The sequence below is a fragment of the Anolis carolinensis genome, chromosome 5 (assembly GCF_035594765.1).
Source record: "Anolis carolinensis isolate JA03-04 chromosome 5, rAnoCar3.1.pri, whole genome shotgun sequence".
NCBI classification, from domain to species: Eukaryota; Metazoa; Chordata; class Lepidosauria; order Squamata; family Dactyloidae; genus Anolis; species Anolis carolinensis.
Window position 1 is genome coordinate 202,690,339 of NC_085845.1, and position 22,673 is coordinate 202,713,011.

Here is a 22,673-nt window from a genome sequence, read left to right on the forward strand (position 1 = left end):
CCTTATTATCCAAGATATTCGCTTATCCAAGCTTCTGCCGGCCGGTTTAGCTTGGATAAGTGAGACTCTACTGTAATTAATATTTTCTGCTTCATGAAGTGAATGACTTTAGTGCCTTTTCCTCCCATGTACATTCTCTTTCAAAACTGTCTTCTAAGGATTTATTAACATTTCTCTGGAATACTACTTTTTAAATAAAAGTTATTTTATCACTGTATGATCATCTTGTTATGTTCCTTGAAGTTGTTTCCAATTTATGGTGGTCCCAAGACAACCTTGTTGCATGGATTTATTTACCTGACTAAAAGAAGTTTTGATTCTTTCAACTGCAGTTAAGACCAGCTTCTGAAAGTTTTGAAGACTTCACAAACTTATATGTGCCCGCCCTTTTCTTCTGAATAATTTGTGGCTCTTCCAGCACTTTTGAATAACTCTTCCCAATATCACTCACCACTAGCAATGCTGGTTAAGGGCTGTTGGGAGTAGCGTTCGAACATTTGGGCACACACTCATGTATGGACACAGGTTATAACTGTCTTAGCATAACACATCTGAAGCACACCAGTTAAGACTGGCATGAATTGTAGTTGATGTATTGGTTCAATTGGCTGTGGAACGCCCTCCCAAGAGAGATGCGTCAAATTCCAACCCTGTTGGGCTTCAGAAAAGCCCTAAAAACATGGCTTTTAATCAATAAATGGTGAAAATGACACTGACTGAACTATAGGGAAAGCATGAGGAAGAACGGATCTGATTTTATGTTTGAAATGTATATTTTTAATTCATAATGTATTTTAATAGTTTTAACTGTTTTATGTGCTGTTTTTATATTGGTTTGTATGGGCATCTAATTCTTGCCTGTTATGGTTGAGCCTTCTGGCTCCGATACTGGGAGACGGGGTCGTAAGACTCCTTGAGAGTCAGACTCTTTTGAGGAGCGTGAGAGGAAACGGCTCCGGGACTTATTTGCAGAACCAACAGATGAAGACTCGTTTGAGGGTTTTACCGAGGGAATGGAGGAAGAAATGGTTAGTTCAGAGGAGGATGACATGGAGTGGACTCGTGTGAGAGAGGATCTGGGTGTCACCGGCACTGATAGCATGGGAGGCGATTGGCGGGTTGCAGGATCAGACCCATGGACGGGCTGGAGGGATGGAGCGGGATCCACAGCTGGGGATGCTGTGGGCCGTAGTCAAAGATGTTTTAGCTCTGATGAGGAAGATGATGAGGAGGCACCTGGAATTAGGATAGCAGCTGACAGCGATGAGGAGTTATGAACTGGGATAAAATGGGGTTTAGGATCAATGGCTAATTGCGTTGGGCAAGGTAATCTGGACGAACGCTTGGGCTCTTGTTGGGGAACTTCCTGAAGACGGGTGTGATTCGTTGCTGGATACGTAAGTTATTAAGGACACTGGGCATAGACGGCGGGAGGAACTGTGTGGGCTTTTTCTGTGCAACTTGTGTTTAACCTTGATAGCTTGGACCTCCGTCGTCTTTTTGACGGACATTAATTACCTACTCTGGATTGACGCTGGACTGACTGACTGACTACGACCTCGGACTATCCCTTCTGTGGCTATCGGTGGAACTTGTGGAACTCTAGACGTCTGCATTCGACCTTGGACCGGATTGGGACCCTGCTGACCGTCGTTACCCTGATTGATGTGCCTGGACCCGGATTTCGCTCGTTGCACGGAGGAGTAACAACCTGAGTTACTCAATTGTAGCTTTTGAGTAGCAGAGAGGAATCTGCTGCCAGTTATTTATGTTATATTGAATCTCTGTTTATCAACTTTTGTTTGTTTAAATTGCCAGGCTGAAGTAAGCATTTTTTGATTTAACCCGGATTAAACTCCTGTTTAATCCAGCTTATCTTTTGAACCGTTTTTAATACTAGCGGAGTCTTTTCTGTTTCTTTTCACATTGTAGGCAAGTGTTTGCCTAGTTCTTTGTTTCTTACGGGCATTTTTTAGTTCTGTAACTTTAATAAACTGTGTTGAACTTTATTTGGTGGCGTTCTGTCTGTGACATTGCCACTGTTGTAAGCCGCCCTGAGTCCCTTCGGGTGAGAAGGGCGGGATATAAATGTGAGAAATAAATGAAATAAATAAATAAATAAATAAATAAGTATATACAGTACATAAGAACAAGCCATGAGAGTAAAGACAAGAGGAAAAGTGTTCTTACCAGACATTAAGGCAGGGGTCCCCAAACTAAGGCCCGGGGGCCGGATGCGGCCCTCCAAGGTCATTGACCTGGCCCCCGCCCTCAGTTTTAGACTTAGCCTTGCCCAAAGTCTGAAATAACTTGAAGGCACACAACAACAACAACAATCCTACTTAACTTGACTATCTTATTGGGCAGAAGCAGGCCCACACTTCCCATTGAAATCCTGATAGGTTTATGTTGGTTAAAATTGTTCTTATTTTTAAATATTGTACTGTTCATTCATTTACTAATATTGTGCTATGGTAATAATATAATATATTGTGTATACATATAATATTGATAATAATATTATAATGTAATGCAATATAATATTTATTTATTTTAGTATTTCTACGCCACCCTTCTCACCCAGCAGGGGACTCAGGGCGGCTAATAATAATAATACAATGTAATAATATTGTATAATGTATTAATATTAATTATATATTATATATAGTAATATAGTAGTAATATTACTACTAATAATATGATATAGTGGTATAATACAATATAGTAATATATAGTGCTATGCTAATAATATAATATAATATAATATAATATAATATAACTGCTCTGAGTCCCCTTCAGGGTGAGAGAGGGTGGAGTATAAATGTAGCAAATAAATAAATAAATAAATAAATAAATGATTTTTGTTGGGGGGTTTTTTGCACTACAAGTGCAAGGCCTTCGTTGACTGATCCTTGTGGGATCATGTTATTTACCTATTAAGCAGTAGACCCTCTGGATTGTTTTTAGGATTCATTCAGCACTTTAAGTATTACACCTGCTGTATAATTATCCCTCCCTGATAACTTGATATTGCTTTGCACCTTGGCCTGGATCTTTTGACCCAAATCGGGATTTTAATATTATTGTGTATATTGACTTTTATGACTGTTTTTAATCATGTTGAAGTTTTACTGCTCGGTTTAATGTTTTATCTGATTTGTGCTGTCGTGTCTGGGCATGGCCCCATATAAGCCGCCCCGAGTCCCTCCGGGGAGATGGGGCGGGATATAAGAATAAAATTATTATTATTATTATTATTATTATTATTATTATTCACACTGGTTTCCAACTGACAAGAGTTCTTCTCTCACCCTGGACTTTCCAAAGATATATATATAAACCTTCCTGCTTAGTTTCTCCATATACCTCACAACCTCTGAGGATGCCTGCCATAGATGTGGGCGGAACGTCAGGAGAGAATGCTTCTAGGACATGGCCAGACAGCCCGGAAAACATGCAACAACCCCGCTCTTTTGTGGCCACGGGAATGGCTTAAAAATAGCCCCTGAGTGCGGCGAGGGGCGCGCAAAGTTGGAGCAAAGTTGGAGCAAAGTTGGAGACGGACTCTTGGGGATGGAGGGAAGGAGGAGGGAGTAAGGGGGGGGGTCTCCACGTAGCCCCATCCAATGGGCACTCTGGGCCCACCCGGGCGCCCAATCCGGCGTGGCGTGGCTATCTGGGGGGCCGGGTTGGAGGGGGGCGTGGGGGGTGTGGGTTGGGTGCCAAGGCCGGCGCGGCTGCTGCTTCCCGGCTTCGTTGTATATGGTCAGAGCGGAGGCATTCCTGGGAGTCCTGGGCCCTGACGTGGAGGGAGGGAGGGGAGGGGAGGGGCCAGGAGGGGAGGGGGCGCCTAGAAAAGCCCCTCCTGCCCCTCCGAGGGACACTCTCTGGGCGCATCGCTTCCCCGCTCGGCTCCTCCCGGCCTCGGACGCAGGAGAAGAAACGCGCCTTCCGAAGAGAAGGCTCCTCCACCCGCTCCAGGATCCCACGCGTGTTCCTGCCTTATCTCCGCGCCTCTTTCTGGACTTTCTCGCCCCCTTGGAGCGCTTTCCCTGCGACCAGGAAACCAGCGAAAAGTGGGAGACCCTTTTCCGCCTCCTCCTCCTCCTCCTTCCTTCTCTTCCTTCCTTCCTTCCTTCCTTCCTCTGGTGAGTTTCTCTCCTCGACTTCGCCAACTTCCCTCCCAGGATTTGGGCTCCGTGGACGGACAGGGACAGCCCCTCCCTCCGTCCGCGAGCGAGCGAGGAGGGGTCACTTCCAGCATCTTCTGAGCTTCGGACCGGTCCGTTTCTGTCTTTCAGTATCGATTTCTGGACTGGTCAACTGAGTCAGACTTGGTCCATTCAGCCACCCATTTCTCTTCTCTGGGAGCGGAGAGATTGGTCAGTTTCTCTCCTCTAAGCTGGCCACTTTCAGTATCTGAGTTGGTCAAGGCAACTTGCCAATCAGACCAGTCAGTTTCTATGCTTTAAGCTGATCCATTTCGGTGTCTTCAGAGCTGCTTGATTTGTGATTTTCTGGACTGGTCAACTGAGTGTGAGTTGGTCAATTCACCCACCCATTTCTCTTCTCTGGGAGCGGAGAGATTTCAGCCTCCACCGGTCAGTTTCTCTCCTCTGAGCTGGTCACTTTCAGTATCTGAGTTGGTCAAGGCTACTTGTCACTCAGACCAGTCAGTTGTTATCCTTTGAGCTGATCTATTTTGGTGTCTTCTGAGCTGGTCGATTTCTGGACTGGTCATTTGAGTCATACTTGGTCAGTTCACCCACCCATTTCTCTTCTCTGGGCGTGAACAGATTTCAGTCTCCTCTGAGCTGGTGAAATCCTTTGGGCCGGTCAGTTTCTCTCCTCTAAGCTGGTCACTTTCAGTATCTGAGTTGGTCAAGGCAACTTGCCAATCAGACCAGTCAGTTTCTATCCTTTAAGCTGATCCATTTCAGTGTCTTCTGAGCTGGTTGATTTGTGATTTTCTGGACTGGTCAACTGAGTGTGAGTTGGTCAATTCACCCACCCATTTCTCTTCTCTGGGAGTGGACAGATTTCAGCCTCCACCGGTCAGTTTCTCTCCTCTAAGCTGGTCACTTTCAGTATCTGAGCTGGTCAAGGCCACTTGTCATTCAGACTGGTCAGTTTCTATGCTTTAAGCTGATCCATTTCGGTGTCTTCTGAGCTGGTCAGTTTCTGGACTGGTCAGTTGAGTCCGAGTTGGTCAATTCATCCACCCATTTCTCTTCTCTGGGCATGAACAAATTTCAGCCTCTTCTGAGCTAGAGAAATCCCTCAGACCAGTCAGTTTCTATCCTTTGAGCTGATCCATTTTGGTGTCTTCTGAGCTGGTTGATTTGTGATTTTCTGGACTGGTCAACTGAGTGTGAGTTGGTCAGTTCACCCACCCATTTCTCTTCTCTGGGCGTGAACAGATTTCAGTCTCCTCTGAGCTGGTGAAATCCTTTGGACCGGTCAGTTTCTCTCCTCTAAGCTGGCCACTTTCAGTATCTGAGTTGGTCAAGGCAACTTGCCATTCAGACCAATCAGTTTCTATCCTTTAAGCTGATCCATTTCGGTGTCTTCTGAGCTGGTCAATTTCAGATCCTCTGGACTGGTCAACTGAGTGCGAGTTGGTCAATTCACCCACCCATTTCTCTTCTCTGGGAGCGGAGAGATTGGTCAGTTTCTCTCCTCTAAACTGGTCACTTTCAGTATCTGAGTTGGTCAAGGCCACTTGTCATTCAGACCGGTCAGTTTCTATGCTTTAAGCTGATCCATTTCGGTGTCTTCTGAGCTGGACAGTTTCTGGACTGGTCAGTTGAGTCCGAGTTGGGCAATTCATCCACCCATTTCTTTTCTCTGGGAATGGACATTCAGTCTCCTCTGAGCTGGTGAAATCCTTTGGACCAGTCAGTTTCTCTCCTCTAAGCTGGTCACTTTCAGTATCTGAGTTGGTCAAGGCCACTTGTCATTCAGACCAGTCAGTTATTATCCTTTGAGCTGATCCATTTTGGTGTCTTCTGAGCTGGTCGATTTCTGGACTGGTCATTTGAGTCAGAGTTGGTCCATTTATCCACCCTTTTCTCTTCTCTGGGAGCGGAGAGATTTCAGTCTCCTCTGAGCTGGTGAAATCCTTTGGGCCGGTCAGTTTCTCTCCTCTAAGCTGGTCACTTTCAGTATCTGAGTTGGTCAAGGCAACTTGCCATTCAGACCGGTCAGTTTCTATCCTTTAAGCTGATCCATTTCGGTGTTTTCTGAGCTGCTTGATTTGTGATTTTCTGGACTGGTCAACTGAGTGTGAGTTGGTCAATTCACCCACCCATTTCTCTTCTCTGGGAGTGGAGAGATTTCAGCCTCCACCGGTCAGTTTCTCTCCTCTGAGCTGGTCACTTTCAGTATCTGAGTTGGTCAAGGCTACTTGTCACTCATACCAGTCAGTTGTTATCCTTTGAGCTGATCTATTTTGGTGTCTTCTGAGCTGGTCGATTTCTGGACTGGTCATTTGAGTCATACTTGGTCCATTCATCCACCCATTTCTCTTCTCTGGGAGCGGAGAGATTTCAGTCTCCTCTGAGCTGGTGAAATTGTTTGGACTGGTCAGTTTCTCTCCTCTAAGCTGGTCACTTTCAGTATCTCAGTTGGTCAATGCCACTTGTCATTCAGACTGGTCAGTTTCTGATCCTCTGGACTGGTCAACTGAGTCTAAGTTGGTCAATTCACCCACCCATTTCTCTTCTCTGGGAGCAGAGAGATTTCAGCCTTGACCAGTCAGTTTCTCTCCTCTAAGCTGGTCACTTTCAGTATCTGAGTTGGTCAAAGCCACTTGTTATTCAGACCAGTCAGATTCTATTCTTTGAGCTGATCAATTTCAGTGTGTTCTGAGCTGGTCAATTTCTGATCCTCTGTATTGGTCAGTTGAGTCCGAGTTGGGCAATTCATCCAGCCATTTCTTTTCTCTGGGAGTGGACAGATTTCAGTCTTCTCTGAGCTGGTGAAATCCTTTGGACCGGTCAGTTTCTCTCCTCTACGCTGGTCACTTTCAGTATCTGAGCTGGTCAAGGCCACTTGTCATTCAAGCCAGTCAGTTTCTATCCTTTGAGCTGATCCATCTCGGTGTCTTCTGATCCTCTGGACTGGTCCATTGAGGCTGAGTTGGTCAATTCATCTCTGGGAGTGGATAGATTTCAGCTTCTTCTGAGCTGCTCAGTCTGGTCCAGTCCATTTCAGAGTCTTCTGAGCTGGTCACTTTCGCCCATCCTCTGGACTCCTTCTTTTCAACCAGTCCTGTTCGGCCTCTGCTGAGCTGATTGGTTTCAACTGTAGTTACTTTCCATCTGTTGAGCAGGTTGATTCCACTCCTTGTTTGGATTCCTGTGACCCGGTCAATTTCTGCTCCTTCTGACCTGTTTGGTGTCTCTTTCTTGTCCACCTAGATTCCCCACCACCATGAACAGCAACAGCTACTATGACCAGTCCCCGGCGGCCTACGGCTCGGGCGAGGAGCAGGACGAGATGCCGGCCACCGAGAAGGACCTGGCTGAGGACGCTCCCTGGAAGAAGATCCAGCAGAACACCTTCACCCGCTGGTGCAACGAGCACCTCAAGTGCGTCAACAAGCGCATCGGTGATCTCCAGAAGGACCTGAGCGACGGGCTGAAGCTCATTGGGCTCCTCGAGGTGCTGAGCCAGAAGAAGATGTACCGCAAGTACCACGCCCGGCCCAACTTCCGCCAGATGAAGCTGGAGAACGTCTCCGTGGCCCTCGAGTTCCTGGACCGGGAGCACATCAAGCTGGTCTCCATCGGTGAGTCTGGGTGCCCACATATGCGCTGGCGCTACCACACTGCAATCCCACCTTCATTGCCACACTTCTGTCCTGTTGAGTTCTGGGATTGATAGTCTAGAAGTCTCTCACTATCGCACTGAGATTCTGCTTTCATGGCCATCATCCTGTCCTATAGAACCTTGCATTGAACCATGACAATTCAATTGGGATTTGTAGTTTAGAAGTTAGAGACATCTGTGTACCAACATTGTGTGAAACTTCAAATCCCAGAATTCTGTGGCTTAGAGCCAAGGCAGCTCAAGTGGAATCACAGTGTGATAATTGTGCAGTGCGATAATTTGTTATCGCACTGAAATTCTGCTTTTGCATCCTACAAGACTCTGCACTGAATCATAATAATTCAATTGGGATTTGTAGTTTAGAAGTTATAGACATCTGTGTGCCAACATTGTGTGAAACTACAAATCCCATCATTCGATGTGGTGGACTCAAGGCAACTCAAGTGGAATCACAGTGCGATAATTGTGCAGTGCAATAATTTGTTATCGCATTGAAATTCTGTTTTCACTGCCATGCTCCCGTCCTACGGGATCCTGCATTGAACAGTTCAATTGGGATTTGTAGTTTAGGAGTTAGAGACATCTGTGCACCAACATTGTGTGAAACTACACATCTCATCATTCGATTTGGTGGAGTCAAGGCAACTCAAGGGTGCGATAATTGTGCAGTGCGATAATTTGTTATCGCACTGAAATTCTGCTTTTGCTGCCATGCTCCCGTCCTACGGGATCCTGCATTGAACAGTTCAATTGGGATTTGTAGTTTAGGAGTTAGAGACATCTGTGCACCAACATTGTGTGAAACTACACATCTCATCATTCGATTTGGTGGAGTCAAGGCAACTCAAGGGTGCGATAATTGTGCAGTGCGATAATTTGTTATCGCACTGAAATTCTGCTTTTGCATCCTACAAGACTCTGCACTGAATCATAACAATTCAATTGGGATTTGTAGTTTAGAAGTTAGAGACATTTGTGCGCCAACATTGTGTGAAACTTCAAATCCCAGAATTCTATGTGGTAGAGTCAAGGCAACTCAAGTGGAATCCTAATGTGACAGTTGTGGAGTGCAAATGTGCTATAACGCTGCGATTCCGTTTTCACTACTATGCTTCCACACCTTGGAGTCCTGTGATTTGTAGCACAGGAGTCACAGCCAGCTGTGTCCTAATCCTTATGAAACTACAAATCCCAGGTTTCCATGGGATGGAACCAAGGCACCACCACTGAAATCATAGCGCGATAATCGTGTTGTGCACATACAGCGCAATAGCGCTGTGATTCCATTTGAACGGCCATATTTAATTCCTATGGAGTCCTGGGCTTTATAGCTTAGAGCCAGCTGTGTTGCAACATCTTGTGAAACTGCAAATCCCAGGATTCCATGGGATGGAACCAAGGCAACTCCACTGAAATCATAGTGCGATAATCGTGTTGTGCACATACAGCGCAATAGCGCTGTGATTCCATTTGAACGGCCATATTTAATTCCTATGGAGTCCTGGGATCTATAGCTTAGAGCCAGCTGTGTTGCAACATCTTGTGAAACTGCAAATCCCAGGATCACATGAGATGGAACCAAGGCAGCTCAAGCAGAATCATACTGCGATGATTACGTAGTGTCCAAGTATATTATAGTGGTATAGCACCGTGGTATTTCTTTAACTACCATTCTGCCATCCAATGGAATCCTGGGATTTGTAGTTTGGGACTCAAACAAATGTGCTTCAGCATCTCATGAAACTACAAATCCCAGGCTTCCATGAGGTGGAGTTAAGGAGAATCGTAGTGTGATAATTGTGTAGTGTGATTGTGGATGACGAGGGCTTTGGCTCACCATTGATCCGTTGAGTGTATGCGTACTTTGTAGAATATATTGATTTTATTTTTGCAATATTCTAGGATCGTTATACTGCTTTCACTCTCCCGGTTTCCTGATGGGATTTGTAGTTTGGGGGCAGTCTCTGCACCGCATGGGTGTGCCAATCTGATATCTCTTTGACAGTTCAATTCTGGTAAAGTTGGGGATTTGTAGTTTGGACGAGAATGGAGGTTGGTAGGTTGGACATGGGCAATGTAGTTTGGATTTGGACCTTTTGGGTATTAACGTAATATTGCTTTTACTATTCCATTAACCAGTTCCATTCTGGTAATGTTGGGGATTTGTAGTTTGGACGAGAATGGAGGTTGGTATGTTGGACTTGGACTTTGTAGTTTGGACTTGGACCTTTTGGGTATTAATGTAATATTGCTTTTACTATTCCATTAACCAGTTCCATTCTGGTAATGTTGGGGATTTGTAGTTTGGATGAAAATGGAGGTTGGCATGTTGGACTTGGACTTTGTAGTTTGGACTTGGACCTTTTGGGTATTAATGTAATATTGCTTTTACTATTCCATTAACCAGTTCCATTCTGGTAATGTTGGGGATTTGTAGTTTGGATGAAAATGGAGGTTGGCATGTTGGACTTGGAATTTGTAGTTTGGACTTGGACCTTTTGGGTATTAATGTAATATTGCTTTTACTATTCCATTAACCAGTTCCATTCTGGTAATGTTGGGGATTTGTAGTTTGGATGAAAATGGAGGTTGGCATGTTGGACTTGGAATTTGTAGTTTGGATTTGGACCTTTTGGGTATTAATGTAATATTGCTTTTACTATTCCATTAACCAGTTCCATTTGGGTAATGTTGGGGATTTGTAGTTTGAACGAGAAAGGAGGTTGGCATGTTGGGCTTTGTAGTTTGGACTTGGACCTTTTGGGTATTAATGTAATATTGCTTTAACTATTCCATTAACCAGTTCCATTTGGGTAATGTTGGGGATTTGTAGTTTGAACGAGAATGGAGGTTGGTATGTTGGACTTGGGATTTGTAGTTTGGACTTGGACCTTTTGGGTATTAATGTAATATTGCTTTAACTATTCCATTAACCAGTTCCATTCGGGTAAAGTTGGGGATTTGTAGTTTGAACGAGAAAGGAGGTTGGTATGTTGGACTTGGGATTTGTAGTTTGGACTTGGACCTTTTGGGTATTAATGTAATATTGCTTTAACTATTCCATTAACCAGTTCCATTCTGGTAATGTTGGGGATTTGTAGTTTGGACGAGAATGGAGGTTGGTATGTTGGACTTGGGATTTGTAGTTTGGACTTGGACCTTTTGGGTATTAATGTAATATTGCTTTAACTATTCCATTAACCAGTTCCATTCGGGTAATGTTGGGGATTTGTAGTTTGGATGAGAATGGAGGTTGGTATGTTGGACTTGGGATTTGTAGTTTGGACTTGGACCTTTTGGGTATTAATGTAATATTGCTTTAACTATTCCATTAACCAGTTCCATTCTGGTAATGTTGGGGATTTGTAGTTTGGACGAGAATGGAGGTTGGCATGTTGGACTTGGAATTTGTAGTTTGGATTTGGACCTTTTGGGTATTAATGTAATATCGCTTTAACTATTCTAGTGCCCTTCAATAGGACCTTGGGATTTATAGTTTGGCCAAAATGCCCTGCTAGGGTGTTTCTATATTGCCTGGTTATGTCATTTTCATATCGTTTTACTTGTAATAACTGCATCCTCTGGATTATTGGGATGTGTAGTTTCGTCAGGGTTCAAAACACCCTTCTGGAGTCATTTCTCACTCAGCCCTTTTTCTCAAAGTATTTTAGAAACTGTAATTCTGGAAAGAGCACTAGAGCGTTCTGATAAACAATGGCACAAACCCAAGCGAACTACAAATCCCAGGATCCCATTCATGACAAATAAATCATTTATTAATCCAGGGCATAGACTTGGTTTATGTGGAGTAGATTAAAGGATATTTTCCTGGGTTTTATGGGAACTATTTTCCCCTTGGAAAGTGAGAGGCCACCACGAATAAGTAGGAAAACTTTGGAATTCTTTGGACCCATATAAAATCCAGACTATCTGATTTGAACTGGATTATACTAGTCTACATTGCCATATAATCCAGTTCAAAGCAGTTAATCTGGATGTTACATGGAAGTGTAGATGGGCCCTATGACAATATCTCGAAATAATATCTCAAGCCCCTTCCTTGCTGCCATATAATCCAGATTATCAAAGCAATTACTGTATATACTCGAGTATAAGACGACCCGAATATAAGCCGAGGCACCTAATTTTACCACAAAAAAAAAACTGTGAAAACATTGACTCCAGTATAAGCCGAAGGTGGTAAATTTCAGAAATAAAAATAGATACCAATCAAATTACATGAATTGAGGCCTCAGTAGGTTAAATGTTTTTGAATATTTACATAAAGCTCAAACTTAAGGTAAGACTGTCCAACTCTGATCAAATCATGATTCTCATCTTCTTCAATGTAAATGTGCTTATGTATCCTTTTAATAATAATAGAGTAAAATAATACATGTAATAATAATAATAAATACAGGAAAATAATACAAGTAATAATAAATAGAGTTAAATAATAAATGCAATAATAATAATAATAATAATAATAATATCAGAGTGAAATAATAAATGTAATAATAATAATGATAATAAAATAGAGTAAAATAAATGTAATAGTAGCAACAATAATAGAGTACAATAATAAATATAATAATAGAGTAAAATAATAAATGTAATAATAATAATAAATACAGGAAAATATTACATGTAATAATAAATAGAGTTAAATAATAAATGTAATAATAATAATAAGATCAGAGTGAAATAATAAATGTATTATTAATAATGATAATAAAAATAGAGTAAAATAAATGTAATAGTAGCAACAATAATAGAGTACAATAATAAATATAATAATAGAGTAAAATGATACATGTAATAATAATAATAATGAATACAGGAAAAGAATACATGTAATAATAAATAGAGTAAAATAGTAAATGTAATAATAAAATCAGAGTGAAATAATAAATGATAATAAATAATAATAATAATAATAATAATTATAATAATAATAATAATAATAATGATACAGTAGAGTCTCACTTATCCAACACTCACTTATCCAACGTTCTGGATTATCCAACGCATTTTTGTAGTCAATGTTTTCAATATATCATGATGTTTTGGTGCTAAATTCGTAAATACAGTAATTACTACATAGCATTACTGCGTACTGAACTACTTTTTCTGCCAAATTTGTTGTATAACATGATGTTCTGGTGCTTAATTTGTAAAATCATAACCTAATTTGATGTTTAATAGGCTTAATACATGTAATAATAATAATAATAATAATAATAATAATAAATACAGGAAAATAATACATGTAATAATAAATAGAGTAAAATAATAAATGCAATAATATTAAGAAGATCAGAATGAAATAATAAATGTATTAATAATAATAATGATAATAATAGAGTAAAATAAATGTAATAGTAGCAACAATAATAGAGAAAAATAATAAATGTAATAATACCAATTATAATAGAGAAAAATGATAAATGTACCATATATTCTCAAGTATAAGCTGACCCAAATATAAGCCAACCAGGTCCCTCGCCTGAGTCTTAAAAAAAGGGCTGAAAAACTAGGCTTATACTCGAGTATATACAGTAATCCATATTACTTGCTTTGAACTGGATTATATGAGTCCACACTGCCATATGATCCAGTTCAAAGCAGATAATGTGCATTTTATATGGCAGTGTAGGGCCTCGTTCTAATAAATGCAGTTTGACCTCATGTTAAGTAAAGGACTCAATGCTATGGAATGATGTGTATTGTAGTTTTGCAAGGTCTTTCGACTCCTCTGTCAAAGAATGCTGGTGCCTCACCAAGCCATAGGATTCCATAGCATTTAAAAGTCTATTCCAGCCATGGAAATGGGGTTGAACTGCATTGATTCAACCATGTAGATGCTCCCCGCGAAGCCTTCTTCTCTCCCCGGACAAATGGCACATTCCTTTGGGACTCTGATGTCGCGCCAGCTTCCCCGGTTACACCGAACACTTCTTAGTCATGGCTGAAATGTATGACACGACGGTGCAGATTCCAACAGCTGTGGCGTGGTCGGCCCTTGAGAACGCAGGCTTTAAAATAGCTCCGGACGGGAGGCCTGTTCACTGAGTTGGTTGGAAAGAGTCCTGCTTGGCTCGGAGATATGAGGGTTGAATGAAAGGTAATGCCTCCGCCTTCGTAACTCCTCAACAGATGGCAGTCCTGGTCTGCGGCAGGTCCTGGCTTGTTCAGCAGACTCTCCTCTACAGTTCCATTTGGTGGGAAGCCTTAGCATTGAACGGTTGTGTTGTTAAAGTGCGAAGTATGGAACCATGCGCAGACGGGAAGCCTTAGCATTGAACGGTTGTGTTGTTAAAGCGCGAAGTATGGAACCATGCGCAGACGGGGAAGCCTTAGCATTGAACGGTTGTGTTGTTAACGTGCGAAGTATGGAACCCTGCGCAGACGGGGAAGCCTTAGCATTGAACGGTTGTGTTGTTAAAGGGCGAAGTATGGAACCCTGCGCAGACGGGGAAGCCTTAGCATTGAACGGTTGTGTTGTTAAAGGGCGAAGTATGGAACCCTGCGCAGACGGGGAAGCCTTATCATTGAACGGTTGTGTTGTTAAAGCGCGAAGTATGGAACCATGCGCAGACGGGAAGCCTTAGCATTGAACGGTTGTGTTGTTAAAGGGCGAAGTATGGAACTCTGCGCAGACGGGGAAACCTTAGCATTGAACGGTTGTGTTGTTAAAGGGCGAAGTATGGAACCCTGCGCAGACGGGGAAACCTTAGCATTGAACGGTTGTGTTGTTAAAGTGCGAAGTCTGGAACCCTGTGCAGACGGGGAAGCCTTAGCATTGAACGGTTGTGTTGTTAAAGGGCGAAGTATGGAACCCTGCGCAGACGGGGAAGCCTTAGCATTGAACGGTTGTGTTGTTAAAGTGCAAAGTATGGAACCCTGCGCAGACGGGGAAGCCTTAGCATTGAACGGTTGTGTTGTTGAAGTGTGAAGTCTGGAACCCTGTGCAGACGGTCGGTCAATGTGACTTAAGCAACATGCAGTCACTGAATTCTTGAGAGCAGAAGGTGTCACCCCAAAGGAGATTCCTCAGAGAATGCAAGCGGTTTATGGGGATTGTGTTGATGAGAGTCTTGTGCGTCGTTGGGCGAGTGAGTTTAAAGATGTTGAGGTGGGAACATCTGACTTGCGTGACAAACAAAGGGTTGGACGTCCTGTGACAGCAACCACTGAGTTTCACAAGCAAAAGGTTGACAGATTGATTCAGGACGAGCGAGAGAAATTTAAAGCATAATCAGCATTTCACAAGAACGTGTGGGTCACATTATTGCTTTGCTTGGCTCTCGGAAGATCTGTGCACCATGGGTCCTGTGAGACGCTGGTTGCGGAAACAGAGTGTCGACTTCTTCCGTGACGGCTTCAGAAAACTTGTTCATCGTTGGCAGAAATGTATCCAATTGTCTGGTGATGATGTGGGAAAGTGAATAGTGGGCGTTAAGGAGCACATTCTAAGGATTACTTCTGCGTTTGATTTATTAAAATATTCCCATCCAAACCAAACAAGTAACGAAGGTGGAGGCATTACTTTTCATTCAACCCTTGCAGATGTAGCAAAGGTCTGCACCATTGCATCTTGCGCCCTGTTCTGGGGGATTCTGGGAATGGCAGTCCCAAAAGGGCCCTTTCCTGATGCTTTGGGAGTTCTAGTCTGTTGCATTATTTGGGGAAAGGAAGGTGGCCAGGCCTTGCATCTATGTGCCTTCGAGTCACCTGTTGACTTATGGTAACCAATCACATTAGGTAACAAAATTTGGAAAATGTTCTGTTCCTGGTTTGAAAGTGTTATTTCCTGTTTAATTGTGCAGTCCTTACTTTGAAAGTAGTTGTCCTGCTCCAGAAACTTTGTTTTGTTGCCAGAAACTATGTTGAACTAGCTGTCCCCAGCCACGTATTGCTGTGGCAAAGTGTGGTGGTATGGGAAATAAAGTATTGAGGAATTGGTGGTAGTTAGTATATGTTAGTATATGTTATTTCCTGTATTTTATAGGCATTGTGGCTGAGGGGGTTGCTATGACATGTAGGGGACAGGGCCTAAAGGGGGCGGGGCCTACCCTTCTGACTGGCAGCCGGGGACAATGGCTCTTTCTCATCCTCTGTAATTTGGACTTTTATTTTTCTAGGTTTTTTAATTGAAAGACACCGAATGGATGACTATGCCTTTTGTGGCCAAATTTGGTGTGATTTGGTTCAGTGGTTTTGTTGTTTACTCCATGGGAAAACTCATACTACATTTTTATATATATAGGCGAGCTTTGCCCGGCCACGCGTTGCTGTGGCTTATACTTTCAGAGTGTTGCTCTTTATTTATTGTCCTGATTTTAGAGATTATATTGTTCTGTATTATTATTAATTGCTTTGAATGTGATTTCCTGCTTCTTGGCAGTGGGTTGGACTGGATGGCCCATGAGGTCTCTTCCAACTCTACGATTCTATGATTCTATGATTCTATATCACAGTAATTATTACATATTATATTTATAATCTTATATTATCTGCTTAGAACTGGATTATATGAGGCCCCTTTTTCACAGCTGTATAAAATGCACACTGAAGTGGATTATATGGCAGTGTGGAGTCCAGATAATCCAGTGCAACGCAGATAATATAAGATTATAAATGGGTTATATAGCTGTGTGGAAGGGCCTTGAGTCTACACTGCCATATAATCCAGTGCAAATTAGATAATCTGTGGAACAGGCTGAGGCTAAGTCTGCCTGTCCCCTGGGCTGAGTTGGTTGCTAAGAGACCAAGTGGGCAGAGATTAGTCCTCTAACTGGCAGCAATTGGCTAAAAACAATTATTCCTTTCCCTCTAATTAGGACTTTATTTTTCTTTTCTTTTTGTTGCATCAACCTAAAGGCGTGGATGATGGGTTGTGTTGTCAAATTTCGAGGTTGGGGGGCCTGTAGTTTTGTTGTTTTGTTGGTCGCCTTGATGCCATCACTCATTTATATATATAGATTGGTTGAGACTCAATGGGATGTGCATTGAAAGAGCACACGGACAAAGTTTTCGCAGCTTAGTTTTTATGACAGAACCAATTAGGAAATGACATTTATGACCTATAGTGTTTTCCTCCCAAATGGAGCCGGCAATATTTATTGGCGGTCTCCCACCCAGGCTGTTAGGAATTGTGGGAGTTGTAGTCCAAAACCCCTGGAGGGCCCAAGTTGGCCCATGCTGATCTCGAAGAGGAAAGAAAACAGTAGGCAGAGATGCAACAAGAAGGAAGAAGTGAGAGGCGAAGAGGTCACGCGTCTCACTCGGTGCCAGAGCCATCCCCGCCCGTCATCCTGAATAAATATTTGGGAGAATAATTAAGTCCAAGCACAGATTGCGCCCTTCTACGTTTGTTTATTTGGCAAGACAACTTGAGAAAGCTCATGACCTTGGAAAACTATAACTCCATGGCTGTTCTTGAACTGCCTTAGCTGAATGTTATGGGATCCCGGGATTTGTAGTTTGGCCAGGCAACCGGAGAAAGCTCATGACCTTGGAAAACTATAACTCCATGGCTGTTCTTGAACTGCCTTCGCTGATGTGATGTCTCAGAGACCCTCGAATCATGACCCCGCAGCCATTATGGATCAGACTGAAGAGGATATGGGGTTTGTGCCTCCGTGTCTGGTTCCCAGTGCTCTCGCAGCTTAGAGTTGTCACAGCTGAATTCTATGGGATCCTGGGAGTTGTAGTTTGGCCAGGCAACCGGAGAAAGCTCATGACCTTGGAAAATTATAATTCCATGGCTGTCTGAATGCTATGGGATCCTGGGAGTTGTAGTTTGGCGAGGCAACCATTGAAAGCTCATGACCTTGGAAAACTATAACTATATAATCCAGATGAGCAAATCAACCGGATTCTTAGGTTTGGCTGGACCAGGCACGGGCAAACTTGGGCCCTCCAGGTGTTTTGGACTACAACTCCCACAATTCCTAACCGCCGGTAGGCGGTTAGGAATTGTGGGAGTTGTAGTCCAAAACACCTGGAGGGCCCAAGTTTGCCCGTGCCTGGTCCAGCCAAACCTAAGAATCTGGTTTTGGAGAGACACGTAGGCTTTTCCCTTATTTTCCAGGCTTGTAACGAAAACAGATTTTCCTCCTCGTTGTCCAGATCTGATTCTTCCAAGGCGAGGAGGCCTTGAACTCAAAAGAAACAAGAAGCGTGTTCGAAAAGCGGCCAAATGGCATGGCAGATGTTGTTCAGTTCTTGCTCCAAAAAACAAATACCGAGTCATTAAACTTTGACAAATTTGGACACTTTCCCCTGTTTTTAACCCAGGACTGTAGCATCAGAAGGGGTACCTAAAGGTCATCTAGTCCATCCCCTTTGCCTTGCAGGAATCCAATGCAAAAAAATTAAAATAAAATAGAAAAGGTGAATTTATTCTTTCCAAAGGTCTTGGAATTTGCATTGACAGGTTATACTTGCCTTTTGTTTGCAAAACGGATTTGTAGTTTCCGGAGGTTCTTAGAACTCTTCTGCCTTTCCAGACTACAAACCATGTTGGTCCAAGTGAAATCATAGTGATATAACTTTGGCTTTGAGTCTTGTTTAAGATAATAATAATAATAATAATAATAATAATAATAATAATAATAATATCCAGCATATCTATCTTGTTTGCTGTGTCAGACTATGTCATTTTGTTAATAATAATAATAATAATAATAATAATAATAATAATAATGTTAGTCCAAGTGAAATCATAGTGATATAACTTTGGCTCTGAGTCTTGTTTAAGAGAGTAATAATAATAATAATAATAATAATGATAATAATAATAATATCCAGCATATCTATCTTGTTTGCTGTGTCAGACTATGTCATTGTGTCAATAATAATAATAATAATAATGTTGGTCCAAGTGAAATCATAGTGATATAACTTTGGCTTTGAGTCTTGTTTAAGAGATCAATATAATAATAATAATAATAATAATAATAATAATAATAATAATAATAATAATATCCAGCATATCTATCTTGTTTGCTGTGTCAGACTATGTCATTGTGTCAATAATGATGATGATGATGATGATGATGATGATGAAAATAAGATGAAGAAGGCTCAATAACACCAATAATAATAAACTATTAATAATAAAAATTTTATGGAGAAGGCTCAGTAATAATGGGGGTAATGATGATAATAAACTAATGATGATGATGATGATGATAATGTGATGAAGAAGGTTCAATAATAATGGACATGATGATGATGATGATAATAATAATAATGTGATGGACAAGGTTACATAATAATGCTGATAATAATAAAAAACTAATGATGATGATGATGATGATGATGATAATAATAATAATAATGTGATGGACAAGGCTAAATAATAATGCCAATTAGACTAATAATGATGATGATGATGATGATGATGATGTGATGGAGAAGGTTAAATAATGCTGATAATAATAATAAATTAATAATAATAATAATAAATACAGTAAAATAGTAAATGTCATAATAAATAGAGTAAAATAATAAATGTAATAACAATAATAAGATCAGAGTGAAATGATAAATGTATTAATAATGATAAAAATAGAGTAAAATAAATCTAATGCAGTAGAGTCTCACTTATCCAAGTTAAACGGGCCGGCAGAAGCTTGGATAAGCGAATATCTTGGATAATAAGGAGGAATTAAGGAAAAGCCTATTAAACATCAAATTAGGTTATGATTTTACAAATGAAGCACCAAAACATCAGGTTATACAACAAATTTGATAGAAAAAGTAGTTCAATACGCAGTGAAGTTTTGTTGTAATTACTGTATTTACGAATTTAGCACCAAAATATCACGATATATTGAAAACATTGACTACAAAAATGGCTTGGATTATCCAGAAGCTTGGATAAGCGAGGCTTGGATAAGTGAGACTCTACTGTAATACCAATAATAATAATAGAGAAAAATAATAAATGTACCATATATACTCAAATATAAGCCTACCCGAATATAAGCCAACCAGGACCCTCACCCGAGTATAAGCCGAGGCGGGCTTTTTCAGTCCTAAAAAGAGAGCTGAAAAACTCGGCTTATACTCGAGTATATACGGTAGTTTAACAAGGTCAGTCCTCCGAGGAGTTGTAGTTTGGTGAGGCATCAGAACTGCTTGACCAAAGAGAGGACATTGCAAAACTACAAATCCCAGCATCCCGTCGCAGTGGGCCGCCACAGTTCCAAACGGCATTCATTCGAGGGTGTCGATGCAAAGGCTTGTTTATGGGCGCACAGATGTTGAGCGTTGCAACAGCTGCAAAGGCGAAATCGGGGAAATCTGGAACTGATTTTGGGTCCCTGGTGGGTCTGAGCAAAGAGCGAGAGGGTTTCGGAGAGAAGGAAGAGGAGGAGAGGGAAAAAATACCACTTGGGCCCCTTTTTGTCTCTTTCGGATGAACTAGAGGAGCGCGTTTAAAGTTTTGTGCCACATCTACACTGCGGCGCATCTACACTGCGGAACGGATGCTGTTTGGCACCACTTTCACCGCTTTGGCTCATTGCTATGGAATCGTGGAAGTTGCGGTTTGTTTGACAAGTCTTTCGCCTTCTCTGCCAAAGAGTCCTGAAACTACAACTCCCAGGATCCCCTAGCATGGAGCCAGGGCTGCTCAAGTGGTGCCAAACTGCATTAGTTCCACCATGTAGATGCACTATGGATTTATCACCAACTCATACAGTTATATTGCTTAGATTCCACTTTAACTGCCATCCATAGTTGCATCCTGTGGAATCCTGGGATTTGTAGTCCGGGGTGGCATTAGGCAGAGAGTTCCAAGTAGTTCGGGCAACTACAAATCCCATAGAAGGGAAGTACGGATAGGTAAATGCAAATTCCAAGACGGTTGATGACTTTAAGATGAACAGACTCTCCTAGTTTTGTGCAAAGTTGTTCCAGCAACAAGGCAAGGGGCTGGACTAGATGACCTTTAGGTGTCCCTTTCTAATGCTACAGTTCCTTTGGAAAACTACAAATCCCATAGAAGGGAAATACAGATAGGTAAATGCAAATTCCAAGATAGCTGATGACTTTAAGATGAACGGACTCTCCTAGTTTTGTGCAAAGTTGTGCCAGAAACAAGGCAAGGGGCTGGACTAGATGACCTTTAGGTGTCCCTTTCTAATGCTACAGTTCCTTTGGAAAACTACAAATCCCATAGAAAGGAAGTATGGCTAGGTAAATGCAAATTCCAAGATAGCTGATGACATTAAGAAGAACGGACTCTCCTAGTTTTGTGCAAAGTTGTTCCAGCAACAAGGCAAGGGGCTGGACTAGATGACCTTTAAGTGGCCCTTTCTAATGCTACAGTTCCTTTGGAAAACTACAAATCCCATAGAAAGGAAGTATGGCTAGGTAAATGCAAATTCCAAGATAGCTGATGACATTAAGAAGAACGGACTCTCCTAGTTTTGTGCAAAGTTGTTCCAGCAACAAGGCAAGGGGCTGGACTAGATGACCTTTAAGTGGCCCTTTCTAATGCTACAGTTCCTTTGGAAAACTACAAATCCCATAGAAAGGAAATACAGATAGGTAAATGGAAATTCCAAGACGGTTGATGACATTAGAACGAATGGACTCTCGTAGTTTTGTGCAAAGCTGTCCTAGCAACAAGGCAAGGGGCTGGACTAGATGACCTTTAAGTGGCCCTTTCGAATGCTATAATTCTATGTAAGGAAATGGAAAGGTGTCCAAAGCTAAGGACTGCTATTTCCTGATGTCCAGTGAATGGGTTCCTTGGACAGGTTGTGTCTTGATTGTATTTTTGTGCAAAGGTGTCCCAGCAACAAGGCAAGGGGTGGACTAGATGACCTTTAAGTGGCCCTTTCTAATGCTAGAGTTCTATGTAAGGAAACGGAAAGGTGTCCAAAGGTAAGGACTGCTATTTCCTGATGTCCAACTAATGGGTTCCTTGGACAGGTTGTGTCTCAGTTGTGTTTTTGTGCAAAGGTGTGCCAGCAACAAGGCAAGGGGCTGGACTAGATGACCTTTAGGTGGCCCTTTCTAATGTTACAGTTCTATAGAAGGATTTCGTCTATTGTGTATATTTTCCTATTGGTTTTTGTTGTTGTCCTTTGATGTTTCATATTTTATCATTGCTTGTATTTTGATTTTGCTGTAAGCCGCCCCGAGTCCCCTTCGGGGGAGATGGAGGCGGGATATAAATAAATGTATTATTATTATTATTATTATTATTATTATCATCAACACAACGACGTTGTATGGCACAGCAAACAAGATCGATATGCTGGATTTCGTTTCGCAAAACCACAAGTCGAACACTTCCCAAGTGTCTAGGACTGTGTGATGTATTTTCTGATGATGTGTGCAGATCCCAGTAGGGTGGCCTTTTGCAGTTGGCAGATGGTGATTTTGTCAATGTCTATTGTTTCCAAATGCCGGCTGAGATCTTTTGGCACGGCACCCAGTGTGCCTACCACCACCGGGACCACCTGCACTGGTTTCTGCCAGAGTCTTTGCAGTTCAATCTTGAGGTCCTGATAGCAGCTGAGTTTTTCCTGTTGTTTTTCGTCAATGCGACTGTCACCTGGGATGGCAACATCAATGATCCAAACCTTTTTCTTTTCCACAACTGTGATGTCTGGTGTGTTGTGTTCCAGAACTTTGTCAGTCTGGATTCAGAAGTCCCACAGTATCTTTGCGTGCTCATTTTCCAAGACTTTTGCAGGTTTGTGATCCCACCAGTTCTTTGCTGCTGGGAGGTGGTACTTGAGGCATATTATTATTATTATTATTATTATTATTATTATTATTATTATTATTACGGAAAGGTGTCCAAAGGTAAG

The 22,673-nt window shown here is 41.9% G+C and overlaps 1 protein-coding gene across 8 annotated transcripts in view; it reads left to right on the forward strand.

Annotated features, from left to right (window-relative positions):
• The first annotated feature begins 3,873 nt into the window (after positions 1-3,873).
• Positions 3,874-22,673, forward strand: part of flnc (filamin C) — a 183,008-nt gene continuing 164,208 nt past the window's right edge. For all 8 annotated transcript variants that reach the window (XM_062983398.1, XM_062983402.1, XM_062983399.1 and 5 more), the window contains exons 1-2: positions 3,874-4,148; positions 7,422-7,792. In XM_062983398.1, the coding sequence (XP_062839468.1) occupies positions 7,435-7,792 (358 nt within the window). In that variant the 5' untranslated portion in view covers positions 3,874-4,148; positions 7,422-7,434. The remainder of the gene's footprint in view (positions 4,149-7,421; positions 7,793-22,673) is intronic.